The 17776-nt window shown below is 34.7% G+C and overlaps 1 protein-coding gene across 1 annotated transcript; it reads left to right on the top strand.

Annotated features, from left to right (window-relative positions):
* Positions 1-2495: 2495 nt before the first annotated feature.
* On the top strand, positions 2496-17205 carry LOC147078056 (L-dopachrome tautomerase yellow-f2-like). Its single transcript, XM_085961169.1, has 11 exons — positions 2496-2571; positions 6301-6484; positions 7082-7165; positions 8199-8333; positions 10336-10533; positions 12280-12396; positions 13412-13588; positions 13676-13854; positions 14016-14199; positions 15688-15790; positions 16885-17205. The coding sequence occupies exons 2-11, from the start codon at positions 6301-6303 to the stop codon at positions 16931-16933; spliced, it is 1410 nt and encodes a 469-aa protein (XP_085817295.1). The 5' UTR covers positions 2496-2571; the 3' UTR covers positions 16934-17205.
* Positions 17206-17776: the final 571 nt, after the last annotated feature.

Raw genomic sequence — 17776 nt, 5'->3', positions numbered from 1 at the left:
CTGCTCTTCTCTGTGTGCCGCAATTTCCCTTTACTGTCAGGCCTCAGGCAGTGCTGCCAAAAATCCGTTGGATCGTCAAACTTACCATGTTTGGCTGTACCTGCGAAGAACTATAGATAATAAGAGTGGAAGGCGCAGTGGGGAGGAATTGATGATGATGTTGATTAACATTCATATACTTAATACGAATTATTGACATAGGTATCCAATGTTTGCTTTGATATTCCAATGCGGCATGCGGAAAAATACAAGACAGCGTGGATGACACAAACGGACACCAGCGATCCTAATAATTATTATGACTGTTAAGTTACGTGCATTCGATCATTTTGTGGATGCGACAGCTCGCTAATTTATAGGACATAGAACACACTTAATTATACGTGCAGGCCAGGTGTATATTTATTGAATCAAAGAGCGGACTGTCTGGGCACGTGGAATGCACCTGGGAAAAGTGCGCTATTTCTAAGAGTAAAAACGAAAGTCAGTGACACTTGCTAGGTTTTGTTGACCCCCTTCCTGCTGCATTAAAAATCAATAAAAAATATTATGATTTTTGTTTCCAAATGGACCCCCCAAAATTTTTGTGTGTGCGCGCCTGATTGAGTTAATGTTGTAAAGGTAGGTAATAGTATACCTATGTAGTCAGTAAAAATAATTGAACACACCCCTTCTCGAATCTGAAAGAAGTATATACAATAGGTAGGTACCTACTTACTTTGACATACAAACCTAATATGGTGATAATCATAATTTTTGCGGGAAATTTTGCATTTCCCGCCACAAATCTACGACATATTTAAAAAAAATAATACCGCCAACATCAGGATACCACATAATAATTACTGTTGAAAAAATTGGTGTAAATAAATTACTTTAATGCAGGTATGTTCAATGCGTCGATCGCGGATTGGATTTTGGTCGACTGCACCGGATATATTTATGTCCGGATGAATTGAGTCCAGGATGTGAACGGATTTGAAAAGCATTAACCATTCCTGTTTTTATTTTCTTTTACGTGGAAGTTATTTTAAACTATCAGGAAGTCCGCGTCACCTCATCGTATCACTTAATGGGTATTGCATCACTCACGAACTGAGGCAGGGGTGAGAGAAGGAGAGGATGTGAATCCCCGCACTTTAAAGTGAGGTGTAGTTTCCTCGCACCGTCGTGCAGTAGGCTATGTACATAGTGTGTACAGTAAGTAGGTGGCAGTGACGAGGGTGGAGGTAGGTTGTTAAGATCAGAAAACGTCCTAAACCAAACTATCTATAATATAAAAATCAATATTTGTTTGTTTGTTCGTGTTTTATGCGCTGCCATACCGCTCATCCGATTGCGATAAAACTTTGTCAAATTATTGCTTGCACTTGCGCGAAGAGTATAGGCTATATCTTGTATATAAAAATGAATGTCTGTATGTGTGTTTGTCTGTCTGTCTGTCTGTCCCGTATGCGTTCCTATACCATTCATCCGATTGCGATGAAATTTTGACCAGTTGTTGTGCGCATGCCCGCGAAGATTTCTGAATTAGTATAACCACCTTCTTCTTCTTCTATTCGTATGCGTTCCTATACCATTCATCCGATGGCGATGAAACTTTTGTCAGTTGTTGTGCGCACACCTGCGAAGGTTTCTAAATCAGTATTGTACAAAATACAAAGTTTGCTGTTTGTTTGTTCCATCCAATTTTGATTTTTTTTCTACAAATACTATTAATAACGTTTGCATATTTTAGATTCGATTTTAATTTAGTGTACTTTTGTTTGACCTTTACTCCTATTAGAATTACTTTCATATTGCCATAGTGTATTACACAGATATTTTAATATTTAGAAGATAATAACTTGTTATTTTTTTAAATATTTAAGATAAATGTATCCACGAAGCGACCCTGTGCGAAGCCGGGTACTTCAGCTAGTAATAGATAAAAAAATATTCTTCTATCTAGAAAATATCTAAAATGATGTATGATTGAATGGCATATATTTTATAGATAAACGAATATTTTTTTACTATTATCTATTATGGCTTGGTTTACGCAGGGTTTAATTAAATTTTAAAAACTAACCAACACTATCTGCAATTTGTACTCTTAGTGCAATGCCATCAAAGAAGTATGACTGACAATGTTTAGTGTGCACTATTTATTTCGGATCTTAACAGCCTACCTCCACCCTTTGCCACTGGTAGGAGGATAGTTTGACTATGAGTGCAATAAATGCCCAAAATAACTTGAAAAAATTAAGTATTTATTTGTGATGATGAAAGACAAGGGTTGTTGTTCAATAATTTGTAACGCTTCAGTGTTCTGAGGCAAACATAATACGTTTGTTTAACTTGAAGAATGATTAATGTGATTGTGAGTGTAGTAGATCACTGCTAGTTTTTATAATGGACTAGTCTACTTTAAATTGGACATGCCTGTTTTATTGCATTAATCCTCGACCATGATTGTGTTATTAAAGGTACGTTCATACTATTGAATATTTTTTGTAGTTGTAATTCAGCATTCTCCACAGAAGGTTGCATATTGTTTTAACTCGTTGATTTTTTTAGTTGTTTAAACAGGTGAGTGTTACTGTTATGTTATAAACAATAATATTATTACATGTAATATTCATTATTTACCAGATTTTAACTGTGAATAATTACTTCTACCACCGTTCTAATAAAGTAGGTACATAATTTAAATAAAACCTTTAACACACCCTAATAAACTGACGGATATATTATACTAATTATTAAGTAACACCTACGTATCTATCGTGTCTTTTTAAACATAGGGGCTGTCCATATATGACGTCACAATCTAGGGGTAGGGGGTGTGGGTCAGAGAAAATGTGACGTCAAAAAGTAAACAAAACATACCTATAACAGGATCTGAAAACACAATATTGGGGATTTAAGGATGAATATTAAAAAAAAACATTTTTTTGTGTTTTTAATGTTTAGGGGGGGGGGGTGTGTCAAAAATGTGATGTAATATAGACAGGGGAGTAAAAGGTTATGTTAAGATAGGGGGGGGGGTTTAAAAACTAGCCAATATCGTGTGACGTCATATGTGGATTACAACAGTAGAGCTACATGTTATTTGTAAAATTATTAGAGTTATTATTACAACGTTTTTCTTAGCTCGTATTCTTATTTATCCGGTGGTTGTTTGTCCGGTACAAATCTTGCAATCGATTTTTAACTCACTTCCCGACTAGCTACACATTTGAAACTTTTAGAATATATCAGAACACGATGCCAATGCATTTTTTGCACCTTTAGCCATCTTTAAGTAGAATTGAATTCATTTTCAGTTAATTCTGTTTTGTATGAAAAGTTATTTCGACACCTTTATTGGTTGCTAGGGGTTTGGGGTCCTAGCAACTAAATTATTAATATATATGTGCGTTACTATGGAAATCAATATGACAGTATTATTTCTATCAAGTACATTTTTTTATCGTTTAAGCTAGTCAAGTTAAGTTTATATGATTTAACAGAAAATTTAAAAACGTTGTAAGTATATAAAAAGTTCTTTTTATCTTGTAATTATTCTTATTAATTTCTGAATAGAGCAAAAATTGTATTTTTTTTTAAATATTCAAAGGATATTTTTGTGTGTTATTAAAATATATACCTACCAATGTATTCCGTATGTGTTATGGGGAATCCCGGAAAACTTATATTGTGTTTTCGAATTCCACTCCGTCTAAAATAATCTACAATTTTTCTAATATTATATTTCTGAGGGTGCTTCAAAACTTTGTGTATTTTCAATGAAAAATAATAGTACCTACATTCTTAAATATACTTAGTATATCTATACTTATTCTATATAGTAGGTATGAATTTTAATATAAAAAATAACAAAAAACTGTGAATAGAGTAACTACCCAGGGGCCTTATGTTAGAACTTGCGAGTTGTAGTCGCCCGGTCGACATGACGTCATACGACAACATTGTGATGTACTACCATAGTGATAATAGCATTCGAGAAAATAACGCTAGTCAAATACTGGCGTTATTCATTGTCCCCCATACACAAATAGGTGTTTCAGCATAATAATATCTATGGTGAGCAGTGTGTGTTGGGCGGCTTACCTCGAGCGTGTATTGACTTACGTCACAATTACGTCATGTCGTCGGGTGACTTTATATCACCAGTTATAACATAGGCCTGCAGGGGGCGTATTTAGTTACGTGGAGGCCCGACGCCTTGACTGATTTTCATAACCCCACGATGAAAACTACTATAAACACCAGAAATCAAAATTCTTTTAATCAAAATCAGTGATATGTAATACTATTAGTGGTTCACTTTTTGTGTAACTTAAAGTACGTTGTGTACGTACCTATCTGTTTTAGTTTGTGTTAATAAGTGTCCATGGTTTGGGCAATATCCAGGGAACTCTGTAGCAATATCTTATATTCAATTTGTGAAAAATAGGCATCTTTTGAAGATATTGGTATAATTTAGTAATAATTGTATGACTGGTGTCAACTGTTTCGACGCCCCCTTTTAAATCTTTTGATGAATCGATTGCGTTATTTGCGTCAAAGAAAATCGCCCTGTAACTCCTTAACCTAACCTAACCTACCCTCACCTAAATAACCCAATTCATTTGGACTGTGTCAAAGATAGTATAAACATAAGCAATAAATTACTGTAGAATATTTTTTTGCGTCTCAGATAAACTCTTCTCGGTATGTACTTACTACTGTTTCTTTCTTAAAGATGTGAATACTTGTGTCATTGCGTAGGTAGGTGTGCATTTCGGATAATTTATATACACGGAAAACGATGTGGGATAAATTGTATATAATTTTAATGAAATATTTTCAATATCAACTAACTCAGGGGTTGGGAAATCACCGGTCGCAAACCGCTTGTGGATCGTTTCGTACGCGCATTTATTTAATTTTAAAATAAAACCACTATATTTTCAAATAAATATTAAATATTAAAAAAAAACATACAGGTGGCAATTTATTTTTTGGAAATAAAGGAAAGGCAAAGAAACTGGTTAATAAGATTATTTTTGAAAAATCTAAATCGTGGGGTTAGCTACTCATTTTTTGGTTCTAATGCGTCTAAACATTGTCAACCCTTGAACTAACTCAACAAGTGCATCGGCTCTAAGGTGTCAATGACATTGAGCTACTTTACGAGCTGCTTGTTGGCGAATTTACAATCTGCCTGTAAAGTCGCCCAGTCTCATCATCGAACAAGCTAACAAGCAGATTGTAAACAATCTACCGAGAAAAGTTGAAAGCCGGTCAACTTTACACGCTACACGCCAGCGTGTGGGCCTACTGCGTCTGCGCAGTAGCGACTAGAGATGGGAAAACAGGACGATTTTGAAGACTAAGACTACTTACTACCAGTATAAAAAATACTTAGTATATAAACTTGTTCCAAAATACTTACAAGTATATAGATCGTTTGGCGTGCGTATGCGACAAAAGTTTCATACTCAACTGAAACTAAAACCAACTCCATATTATTAGTACCAATTTTAAAATACGTATCGGCTCAGGGAACTCAGACTGTGTATCGGCTTCAATATAATCGCCAAAAATACGCTGAGCTCCGCTTGTCGAAAAGTCCCATTTATTATAAAAAATTTAATTTATGAGTTGGTTTTCTGTTAGGTTAGAATATTATTGTTAACAAAAATCAATAACAGTGATTTTTTTTAAATTTTAAACATGTTTTGAGCGGTATATAACAAGCCTAAGCCTGTGCGTCATCTCACCACTGTGCTGCGATACAAAATTTACGACCTGTTATTATTCATACATTCGAACGCATTAGACTAATAAATTAAAATATACCTATATTCAAGTGCTATTTCGTTCGTGCGCATTTAATGTCAATAGTGTTGAAAGTCTACCAACTGGAGAGTGCGAGTGGGAATAAGTTTATTGGGCCACAAATACTTAGTATGGGTAGTTTCATCCGAAACTTGAGTACACAAACTGGTGACAGTATTTCCAACTCACCTCTAGTAGCGACCTCCCGGTAAAAAACGAACTACGTTCTGTCAAAATAGTCGCTAGCTTGTTGGCTTCTCACCGAATGGAAAGTTTTGGGTGTCATCATCACAATCGCAGTAGCTGAATAGCCCGCTTTTAAATTCGCCAACAAACAGGTCGTAAAGTAGCTCAATGTAATTGACGTATAAGAAGTGGTAGCTAGGTACATATGGGAAATAATGGAAAAAGTACTTAAGTACATAATTATTTGTATAATATGTATCTATTTGGGTAAATCATAGGTAACAATATTGTAAAATTGTATTTCAGATGACAAAAATGGCAAAATTAAAACAACGAGGTTTGCTATTGTTAGCTTTCCTGATCTCCATGTTCTCTCCTTGTTCGTCATATGTCGAACGAAAGCAAGAAGCCGCAGCAGAAGTCGGTATCGCAAAACTGGAAGAAGTCTTTGCATGGAACCAGATCACATACAACATTAGCGGAAACCCTTGTAAGAAGATAATAAATTAATATCAATTAATGTAGACGGCTAAATGATATTTATTTGGCCATAGTTTAGCATGTGGTCGTGAGTTACAATGAAAGAAATATAACGAGGTTTAAGGCGAATACTCCACCTACTAGACTAGAGGCACCTAGCGGAAAATTCCGAAGCCAGCAATTTGAGACATTTTTTTGATAATTTACATTTTAAGGGGGATATTTATACCAACAGAGGCACCTAGCGGAAAAATACTAAGCTTGCAATTTGAGAATTTTTTTGATAATTTATAATTTCAACTGTATTAATTAATAAATATCTGAAAACATTAAGAAGATTTTTTTTTAAGTCAAAGATAAACTACAATTATTGTAAAAAAATGTTATAAAATGTGAATTTGTCACAGGACCACATCTTATTATTACATTATATTTTATGGTCAAATTTATTATTAAAATTTAGTTTATTAAGTTTTCTATTTTTTCTCATGTAGATTAACTAATTCATAGTTTTAATATTTTTTATCTTTATTTTTCATAAAAATATAACTGTGTATAGTTATGTAAGGAAACAAACACAGAATAATTCTTATATATTTTTTTCCAGTGGTAGCCAATAGATTCTACGGTCCAGTTCGTGGTGACAATGACGATTGGTCATTCCCCAAAGATGACAAATATTCTCCTCCAGGTATTGATATTATAATATCTTGTTCTTGTTTCTTACACAGGACTCGAAATGGACTGGAGCGCCGTTCCGGCTCGTGATATTGGTAAAATTATCGCTCGGTCTCGTGTAAAAAATATTTTGACCGTCTTAGCTAGATAGGCCTATCTAGCTAACCTATAGGATATAGCAGAAAATCTAACATACTTATTATACTATACTTATTGTACTATAATTTTAGTAGAAACGGCAACATTATGTATCGCTAATGAGGAAAAAGATCGTTCAGTAATACCCCATTTTCACGTGCATGGATTTACTGTTGACAGTAAGTATTATAGCGGCCATAACAAGAAAATGGATGGGTAAACATGTATTATCCTGCAGTTGCAAGCTTGCATGTATGAATCAAAAAAGTTTGGCAGCTTCTGAATTTTCATGCAACAGTAGGGATTTTTTCGATCTGCGCCTGCGCAGTAGAACAATAGTGGCGAACCTGCCAGCAAAAAAACGAACTATACTCATTTTGAGGTCTACCGATTTTCACTACCTGTCAAATAGTACTATAAGATGAAGCGCTTACTTTCGAAAGCGGCTAAAGCGGTTTTTCGAGTATTTTGAGTTGGGTATATATTTTGATAAATATATTTGTCTACCATAGTATTGTCTGAGTTTTAGTTTCAAAACTCGGCTAAATATCTACCTTAGTTTCAAAATCGGCTAAAACGATAGTAAAAGATAGATAAATTGCAATAATATATTAAGTTATTTCAGTTTATCTCAAAATTGCATAAAACTGCCTTAGCCACTTTTGAAAGTAAGCGCTTCAAATGACAACTTCGCGTCTGGCTTAGTCTTGAAGAATGAGATTGGAGAGACAGTCAGCACTTTTACATGTAAATAGTTATTGTCACGATAGTAATACGCACTATTGCTGCCAGTAAATCCATGTACGTGTACAGGCGCTATATAGCTACACTTCTCATTGAAGATTAGTAATTTACTTATAGTTTATTAATTTTAGCTAATTTATTAGTCTTATGCATTTTTTAAACAGCATCTGCTAAAGCTGGAAATACATCAATATTAGAAGAAGAAGAAGCAGAGTACTTCATTCAATACAACAATCTGCCGATGGGATTAGACCGTTGGCGTGACAAGATATTCATTGCTGTACCACGAAGGAGACTTGGTAAATATTAAATTTATTCGCACTACAACACCCTGCACATTTTAATTTTCATTAATGTCTGATATCTGATAAAAATTGAACAAAGAGAGATGAGCATTACAAAAGATGCCAACCAGCTGCTAAAAATCAGGAACTGGAAAAGACGTGCGGAGGACCGTTCCGGCTGGAGGACGGCGGTGGAGGAGACCAAGGCTTGACTTGAGCTGTAGCGCCATCGAAGAAGAAGAAGAAGAGATAATCAGTGTTAAAAAATACATCAAGTCATAAGTTAGCTTTGTGGTCTAAGAATCCACTCAAATTTTTATTTTACATATTCATTGGGGCCCTCATGATCCAGTGTGTAAGGCACTGAACTGTCACCCACAATATAGGCTGGGTGTTGATGTGATTGTTTCGCTTCTACTACTGCACTACTGTTTCACTACACGACTGTCTAGTGTTAAATAGAATATATAGAAAAGACGAAGATAAAAGATCAGATATCTATAGTATTATATGTGTTCTAGACTCAACCTTTTTACACCTGCGGACCACTGCAAATAAGAGAAACGTTTTGCGGACCACTAACGCTAACTAACGTCTGATCGCAGTTGAATCTATTTTAAGAACAAAAACACATTGCAGGTGTACGGGTTTTGGAAGATGTTATTGGAATTTTTAGCATAATAATTAAAAGTATTTGGGCGCAAAAAATTCGCTGACCACCAGTTGAGAAACACTGAATCTAGATTATATCTTTTCTAAAATGAATAAGTAATTTTTTTTTGAAAAAATTATCTTTGGTTTATGAGATTAGTATTTCTGTATATTTCATATTACACGTAGAATGTTTGAAAATGTTTAGGGTCTTGACAAAAGGTTACAAAGCGCTGACCAGTGGCGCACTCAGGGGGGGGAGGGGGGGGGAGCAAGGGGCCCTGGTACCCCCCAAACATGAAATTTATCAGAATGATTTTAAACATTGAAATTGAAAGCCAATAAACTATACCTTTGGGCTTAGACAAATAAAAACATGGCAAAAAAATGATTTGTAATTCTCCAGCACCCCTTTTAGAAAAAATTCTTAGATTTTAATTTAGAAACACTAATGTCAGGTTTTTTTAGAAACCCAATCCCTAATGGAACTGTCAAAAAATTCTCGGTGTCCACCCGAATTCTAGAGTGGAGTAGGTCATGGCTGGGGAGGGCTGACAGGGCTCTAGCCTGGGGGCCCGGGCTGTGGGGGGCCCGGCGTGTCGGGTTGACCAGATAAGTGAGATAAACACACATCATAAATTAGCTTTAATAGTAAAAAAAAAGCGCTATTATACTTCATGACCATGAACATTTTCAATTACTTTTATAATTGTGCAATATATTTTTTGATTATTATGTTTCGATACTCGACAGCTCCATTATTAAAGGAGATGTATTAAAAATCGCCAATAATCCACTGTATAAGTACCCTTAATTTGAACTAAAACACAATTTGAAAAACATGAATGTAGTGTTTCACTCTGCCTTTAATCTTAGCGGTAGGTAGGGGGCCTGCCAAATATCCAAGCCTGAGATCCCGTTTCAGGATATGGGGGCCATGGTGTAGGTACACCGAGTGCAATAGACAAAAGACCGATAAACGAGAAATTAGGCTGTGAAGAAGAAAAAGAGCCTATGGGACTAATTTACATTATCCTCCTTGGCCCCCCCCCCCTATATTAATTCCTGGGTGTGCCACTGGCGCTGACCCCACGCACAACATCACCATTACACATAGCATATGAATATTATCTTGTAAAATTGCCTTGTGTGTAGCGGCAGTTAAATTAAAACATGATACCTTGATACCTAGTAAAAATGAATTCAATATCATTTTGTGTTGCAAGTGAACAGCATGTTGTATTTGGTGTTGTAAGTCCCAATTCAAAAAATACTTATCTTGAGCAAGTTATGAAATACAAAGTTTTCTCATGCAATGCATAATTAACTTTAAATTAGTTAATGACCGATCATATATAATCTTCAGGTATACCATCAACCCTGAACTATGTCAGCCTTACCAAGGACAGGAAACCTGACAACAAGTCACCACCACTGAGACCTTACCCGAACCTAGCCGCAAATACATTGACCAGTGAGAAGCCTTTGGTCAACGTTTATAGGCCTCGAGTTGACGCTTGCGATAGACTCTGGATGGTGGATACAGGCAGAGTGGAGAATCCGGGTAAGATTATATTAGGATGATGTAATAATTATTATTATGATCATGAAATAAACCATTTAAGTGAATATCTTATATTATAATTGAACAAATTTAAGCGTAATTGCACACGGGTTTTCTGCGCAGTTCCAATTTTTTAAACTAAAACTCGATGACAGACAATGACATTAATATGGACGAAGCATCTAGAAAATAAAATGACACTCATTTTGTGTCGGGTCTGCCGGATGGCGAAATTCATATTTTAATATCGGTATCCTACGCTCAAATGAACATTCTGCTTGCAAGCGGTCTGGCGACACCGCTGGGTCTGCCCATACAAAATTTCTGACTGTCAGGTTTCGACTCCACCGTTATTATTGTGTTACAAAATGCCAATGTGCCTAGTTAAAAATTGTAAAAAAATCTACTAAACACTCCAAGAAAGATGGGATATCACTTTTCATGTGTTAGTATAATTTATTATTTATAAAATGCCATTTTAAGATATTGATGAATGTTTATTCAATGCAATTGAATGACAGGAACCATTGGACAGTCAGTCGCCTGTGATTCGCTGGGCTCACTTGCGTCTAATCTCCGAGAAGTCGTAAGTAACCGAGAATCTGTTTCTAACGCAATGAGTCATGGACACTAATACGCCATTACAATAAAGGTTATATTACTATAAATCCTCGAAGCTTGTATCGCATAATGGAAACGGATACGTCATATGGTCACGTGACATCTACCTATACATCTGTAAATGACTTTCATGCACAATTTCTCGTGCGCGCCGGGTATGAAGTGAGTTGTCCATTTAATATGTCATTGATGACAGATAAAATATGACGGATGCCAAAAATACATTTTTCTATTACTAACGCTGGCATTAATTATTAATTTTCAGTTAATACAATATGTACTTTATGGTATCTACTAAATACTAATTTAATGTAAAATTTTGTATCTGGAAGCTCATAAAATACCAAGATGGCGGTGAATTTTTTTAATTGTCAAAAGGGCCAAAATTTCAGAAAAGATGATTCTCGAATCTCGAAAAACAAATTCTCATGAATTTCGAGATTGTCATTAAATTTGTAAAAAAAAAAATAGTTTTGAAAATGTTGAAAAGTTATATAAGTTATATAAGTTAAAATTTGTAAAAAAAAAGCTTAGTTTTGAAAAATTTTGAAAATGGCGGTGATGTCGGCGCGGCGCCGCGCTCGCCGACATCACCGCCATTTTTTATTTTTTTAAATATTTTTGTTAAATATTTCCTACCTACGCTGTACTTTTCCTGTAACTGTATTCCGAACAAATAAACGCCCTGTTTTCGCCTGTACTTTCGCGTTGTCAATCAACATAAGCATGTCCCCGAAAGATGAAGCCAACAGACGATATCACCGTGACATGACCATACATCATCAGGGGGGGTCCAGCGCATCATCCTACCCCCCCCCCCCCTTTCGGAGGTGACAGTGCTCTAGTTTAGACATTCATATTATATAACTATGTATACAATATAATATAAGCTATACTTATACAATTTTGCCCATAAAATACCAAGGTTGCAGCTAATTATTTGATTATTGAAGCAGACACAATCAGAACATTATAGAAATCTGTTTTCTATTATACTTCACTTGAAACACTTCCTGCCGTCTACAAGTTTTGCAGGAGGACCAAAATATGTACTACTTCGCTGCAGCTGATTATGGCTAATGTTCATATTATGTAGTTATATTATAATCTTTTTTTTTCTTACAGGTAGCAAGTCAAGAATTATCCAACCTCCAGCAATTGTGATCTATGACTTGAAGACAGATAGTCTCTTCAAGAGATACGAACTAAAGGCTGATGATATGATAAACTTAGAGCCTACAGGTAAACTATTTCTAATGAAATTGGAATCCCATCAATACATAATAATATATTAAAATGGTGCATATTTTTTGGTTTTGATACAATTGAAAAAAATTAGAAACTAGTAAGTTTCCATTTTAAAATATTAAAATACTCAACTTTACTAAAAAGTAACAAAAAAACATGAACATATTATTATAAAATATATGAAGAAAACATAATTGTATAAACAGAAGGATAAGATAATACATATCATAAATTATTTATAGCTGGCAGGGTGTTCTAAACTGTACGCTTGTTCATGCACACACAAGCTTTTAAGGGAGCGCACATTGGGAATTGATTGCTTCATAGAGATAAAAAAATCAAAATCTTTATCAGTTTGTGCTGGATGAATGCCTCCTCAAGCTCTCTATACTATTCATGGTTGCTTGTCTTTCACTGTCACGTAATGCCGCTAAACCGTAATATTCTGTCAATTCATGGCGGCCTTTCGGTTATCTTATGTCGCTTGGGTACCACTAGATTATAGAATTTGTCCATCCTCCATTCTATCTATGAGCTCTGATCCGGCCCATCTTCATTTAAGAGTTTTCATATACTTCCATTCGGTCCCTAATTTATTTGATCCTTTTTCGACCTTTGCACATCATGCCCAACATGCAGCTCTCCAAGCCACGTTTCACATACATATGTGAGTACTGAAAGCACTTATTGCTTAAATAGCTTACGCTTGAGGGCACAATGAGAGGTTTTCGCCCTACATTGCTACCATAAGTTTTTGCATACTTCTTCTTCGTCGAGATCTCATGACTGTAAGTCGTGACCCGGATGATTTGGCTGTCTGACTGCTTCCACGGCTTGGCTCAATCCTTATCGGCAATCAGCAGCATGCAGCGCTTTTGTCAATTTGAAACCTGTAGCATTCTTGATTTTTGTAGACTTCCAACATTATATTAGTAACACTATACTTTTAAAGGATAGTTAAACTCGAGAAAAGCCAGTTAATAATTCTATTATGATAATTCTGTTCCAGGTTTTATTAGTATAACTGTGGATGTCTCAACTGACGATTGCGGTTCAGCGTATGCTTATCTCGTTGATCTAGTAAACTATGGACTCGTTGTCTATAGTCTAAAAGACAATGATTCCTGGAGAGTCTACCATAACTACTTCTTTTTGGATCCAGAAGATGGTGATTTCGATGTTGCCGGTAAACTTTGACATATGCTTGCATAATATTGAAAAATAAATCGCTCTATTTCAAGTTAATGAATACTGAGTTAATTGTAATCTGCAGGTCACAAATACCAATGGAATGACGGAGTTTTCAGTGTAGCCTTAGGACCAACTCAGTATGATGGGTTCCGAACAGTATACTTCCACGCCATGGCCAGTGTCAGGGAGAGATCAGTCAGCTCTCATGTGTTAAGGAATAAAACATTGGCAACGAGGGCGTACCATGGTGATGACTTTAAGGTCAGTAGATTAATATAGATTATTGAATACAAGATAGGTCTCAACCGTTACGATTATTGACTTAACTGTTACAAAAGTAAAAAACGAATTGAATATGTGATATCTAGACATTGTGTTGAAGTCAATTATGAGAAATAAATACTTATTATCCCTTTCAACAGGTGGTTGGTGAACGAGGTCGTACCGGCCAATCGAACATTCATGGCATTCATCTCCCAACAAATGTGATGTTCCTAAATCAGGTATCTAAGAGCGCTCTGGCTTGCTGGAATATAAAAAAACCTATGGACAGAAATAACATTGCGATTGTTGCCGAAGACACTACAAATTTTATTTATCCATCAGGTATACAAATTTACTTTTGATACATAACATGTTGGTTTTTATTATTTCTTCTAAATTAACCGTTCAACTTAAAACAACCAAGGTTAGCAATATTTAATTAAAACTTTGACCATTGCTGTCGTGTCCACTATGGAGCAGGGGCTAGTATGTTTGGCTCGTAATTGGCATTGGCCGGGTCAAATAAATATATTATTTTTTAAATCAATGTTTTTTTAGATCCAAGGCATGAACCCAATAAGTTAATTATATGTTTTTAATAATACAATGAAAATCCAAATTGCATTGGAAACGATGGAGATGACATCAGCTGTATAAGAGAATCCTCTTCTATCTTCGGATAGTTACATACCACAGAACAGGTTAATAAGAAAGAAATGTGAAAGTTAATCGCCGTGCATCAATGATTTGAAGCCAGTTTCGGTTTATTACTTAATGATAGTCAGGCCATAAAACGCAAGGAAAAAAATGAATGTGTATTTCATTTATATGATAAACTGTGACGCATAATATTATGATAGACATAACTATTGAAAATAACATATTCTTTAACATCATAATATGCTTCAGTTTATAACAATTTTACCCACACTCAAGAATTATATCTTTTTACACTGTCACCCATGAGGCAACCCACTTCTCTTATTATTCTGTTCTTTGGTATATCCAGAAGAAATGGAGGTAGTTTAAATGGGTTGTCTTAATTTTATTGGAAGTACTGAGGAATGATGGAAGAGAGGATTCCTTTCTGCTAGTTAGTGTGGAAGACATTGCGGCGTCAAATTCTCTAAATATTGTACGGATGAATACTGGATGATTGAAAGTAATCAAAACCATGACTACAGTAAAAATCATTGTTAATAATAGTGGCGAAGGGTCGAGGTGGGCTGTTAAGATCCGCTATAAATAGTGGACATTAAACTTTGTTAGTCATACGTACATATTTGTTTTTATTGAACTAAGACTTCAATTATTTACAGATAGTAGGTATTGGTTAGTTTTTAAAAATCAATTAAACCCTTCCTAACCAAACCATATTAGTTTTGATATATTTTGGGCGATACGACAAAATTGTGCACAGTTTTTCATTCATGCTTGTTTGTTTTCATTGGATTAAGAATATATATTACACATACATATTATTGGTTCATTTTTTTAAATTCACTAAACTGCCTAACCAAACTATAATAGTTAAAAAATATTATTCTATCTATAAAATATTCAAAGTTATGAATGATTTAATTGCATAATTTTAGATATTTTATAGATAGATGAGTATTTTTTGACAATTATCTATTATGGCTTGGTTTCGCAGGGTTTAATTGAATTTTAAAAACTAACTAACACCATATGTAAATTGTAGTCTTATTTCAATGAAAACAAATATGTATGACTGACAAAGTTTAGTGTGCATTATTTATGGCGGATCTTAACAGCCTATCTCCACCCTTCGCCACTGGTTAATATTGATGTATTTTGTTGTTTTTCCAGATATGAAAATAGTTGATGACGACGTTTGGATAATGTCAAATAAACTGCCTGTGTTTTTGTATGGCCAATTAGATACCAATGCTGTCAATTTTAGAATATACAGGTAAGTGATCCAAAACCAATGAAGTTTGAATTTTTTCATTGCACTCATGGAGACACCATTACAAAATTATACACAAAGGTTGTAACATTCTTCATTGAATATACATAGTACAACAGCCTCAATAATATACTTAATATGCATGAAAAAATCTTGGACTGCGTGTGATTTGAACTCACATCTTTCGCATTCTGTGCGAGAGCTTTACAATTAAAGCTACTATCGTAGTCGAAGACAATTCGGATAAACGTAAAAATAATAAAAGTCTATTTAACTTCATTTAATAATTTGACAGCTGTTTTGTTGTCTCAAATACTATCTAGTCTTGGTCGATATTTCAGGTGTTTTAAAATTCTTTCAATAATGGCAAACAGTATATCGCAATTAATTCTTGTCATTAAAATGTTTCATAAGTCAAGGTAAATATTAAACAATTATTGTTTATAATATAATCATTTGCAATGTTATCATTCTAATGTACATATGAGGAGTCTAATTACAAAAAGCGACAAGTCCACAATTCAATATTTTCGGGAAACAACGTTTTTATGTTTCAAGCTTCAATTATTTGTTTTAACATAAGATTATTTTTTCCGTTGTATTCTATGTCAAAATTAGAACCAAATGGCAATTTGTTTCGGCCGATAAACTCTTAAATGCAATAAATATAGGCAAAATAAAATTGGACGTAGCGCTATTTGTACTTCACTTTTTCATTTACTCCGCAGGCACATATTTCCGTGGCACTGTCATGAGTTTTACCAGATGCTACAGCATGGGAGACGCCCTTTTCAATATTGAACGTTCCCTTATTGGTTGACTTAAACAAGCGCGAAATCAACCAAGCTTCAAATAATATGAAACACGGACTTGGCGCTTTTTGAAATAAATCGATACTTAAAATATTTTTTTTCGAAGGGTTATGTCGCGTTTTGGAATTTATAGATCAATACATATTGTGTAAAATTATACAAAGAATATGTGCGTATTTTTTTCTCGATTTTGACCAAATGTGGACTTATCGCTTTTTGAAATTAGACGGCTCATATTATTAGTGATATTCATCTAAGACTTAATATGTATATAATATTTTTCAGGACCTCCGTGAAGTCGGCGATTGCGGGAACTGTGTGTGATCAAAATTAAATAATATGTAATAGTAACGACAAAATAATGTGCCATAAAGTTCTGCTCACAATGTGAATGAAGAGTATTTTTTTAGTGTTTATAATAAAACATATCTGATGATTTCAAATTGATTATTTAATATGGAGTACCTACACTTTTTATTTGACTGTGCAAGAATCGATCTAACCTATCATTGTACCCACAGATATTGAAGAATACCTTCTTGTATAGAGATGGAGCCCAAACATAAATGAAAGAGATGGCAAAAAAAATAATCTCGCTGGACCACTAATTATCATAGTAACTCACAGTATTATCTTTTTTCCATACAAAAATGCCACTTACATTAAGCTGAGATTGCCTTCAGCACACAATGAAACCACAGAAGGTTCCATCCAGAAGATTCAACATCTTTGGTTGTCCCATTGGTCCTACCAAAAATGATTATTGACCATTTACCTAACCTATTAGGTCCTTGCTCTGGAGCCCAACACACATTAAAAAATAACATGTGAATTTGCCCAGGATTCATATCCACAACTTTATCCACATTGACTTTCTGTCACCCATCCTCCGCAGTTACTTAGTTTTTTTTTCCAACCATGTCCGATCCTAATAGGATCATATGGGCCTCCACAGAGTACAGGTTTGTATTAACACAGGGGCGGGCAAACTTTTTGGATGGAGGGCCAAATTCAAGAATTCAAAATGAGCGGCGGGCCGCAAGTAAAATACCATTTTTAGATATACACTATTTATTATCACGAAAAATAAACATTACCAAAAAACAAATAAGAAGAATGAAAGTGTTGTACATTTTTTCAAATGTAGGTGTTAATTTTGTAGTTGATATTTTCAAAA

Source organism: Rhyacophila brunnea, unplaced genomic scaffold, assembly GCF_057557595.1.
Source record: "Rhyacophila brunnea isolate RB1 unplaced genomic scaffold, BYU_Rbru_1.0 scaffold_12, whole genome shotgun sequence".
Classification (NCBI taxonomy): domain Eukaryota; kingdom Metazoa; phylum Arthropoda; class Insecta; order Trichoptera; family Rhyacophilidae; genus Rhyacophila; species Rhyacophila brunnea.
The sequence above is the reverse complement of the archived record's forward strand: the minus strand, read 5'-3'. Positions and strand labels throughout refer to the sequence as shown.

Bases quoted from the DNA above. Each gene is read 5' to 3' on its own strand.
- LOC147078056 (XM_085961169.1), top strand. From the start codon at position 6,301: ATGACAAAAATGGCAAAATTAAAACAACGAGGTTTGCTATTGTTAGCT. The intron at 8,334-10,335 runs GTAAATATTAAA...TATAATCTTCAG, and splicing joins TGTACCACGAAGGAGACTTG to GTATACCATCAACCCTGAAC. The intron at 12,397-13,411 runs GTAAACTATTTC...ATTCTGTTCCAG, and splicing joins GATAAACTTAGAGCCTACAG to GTTTTATTAGTATAACTGTG.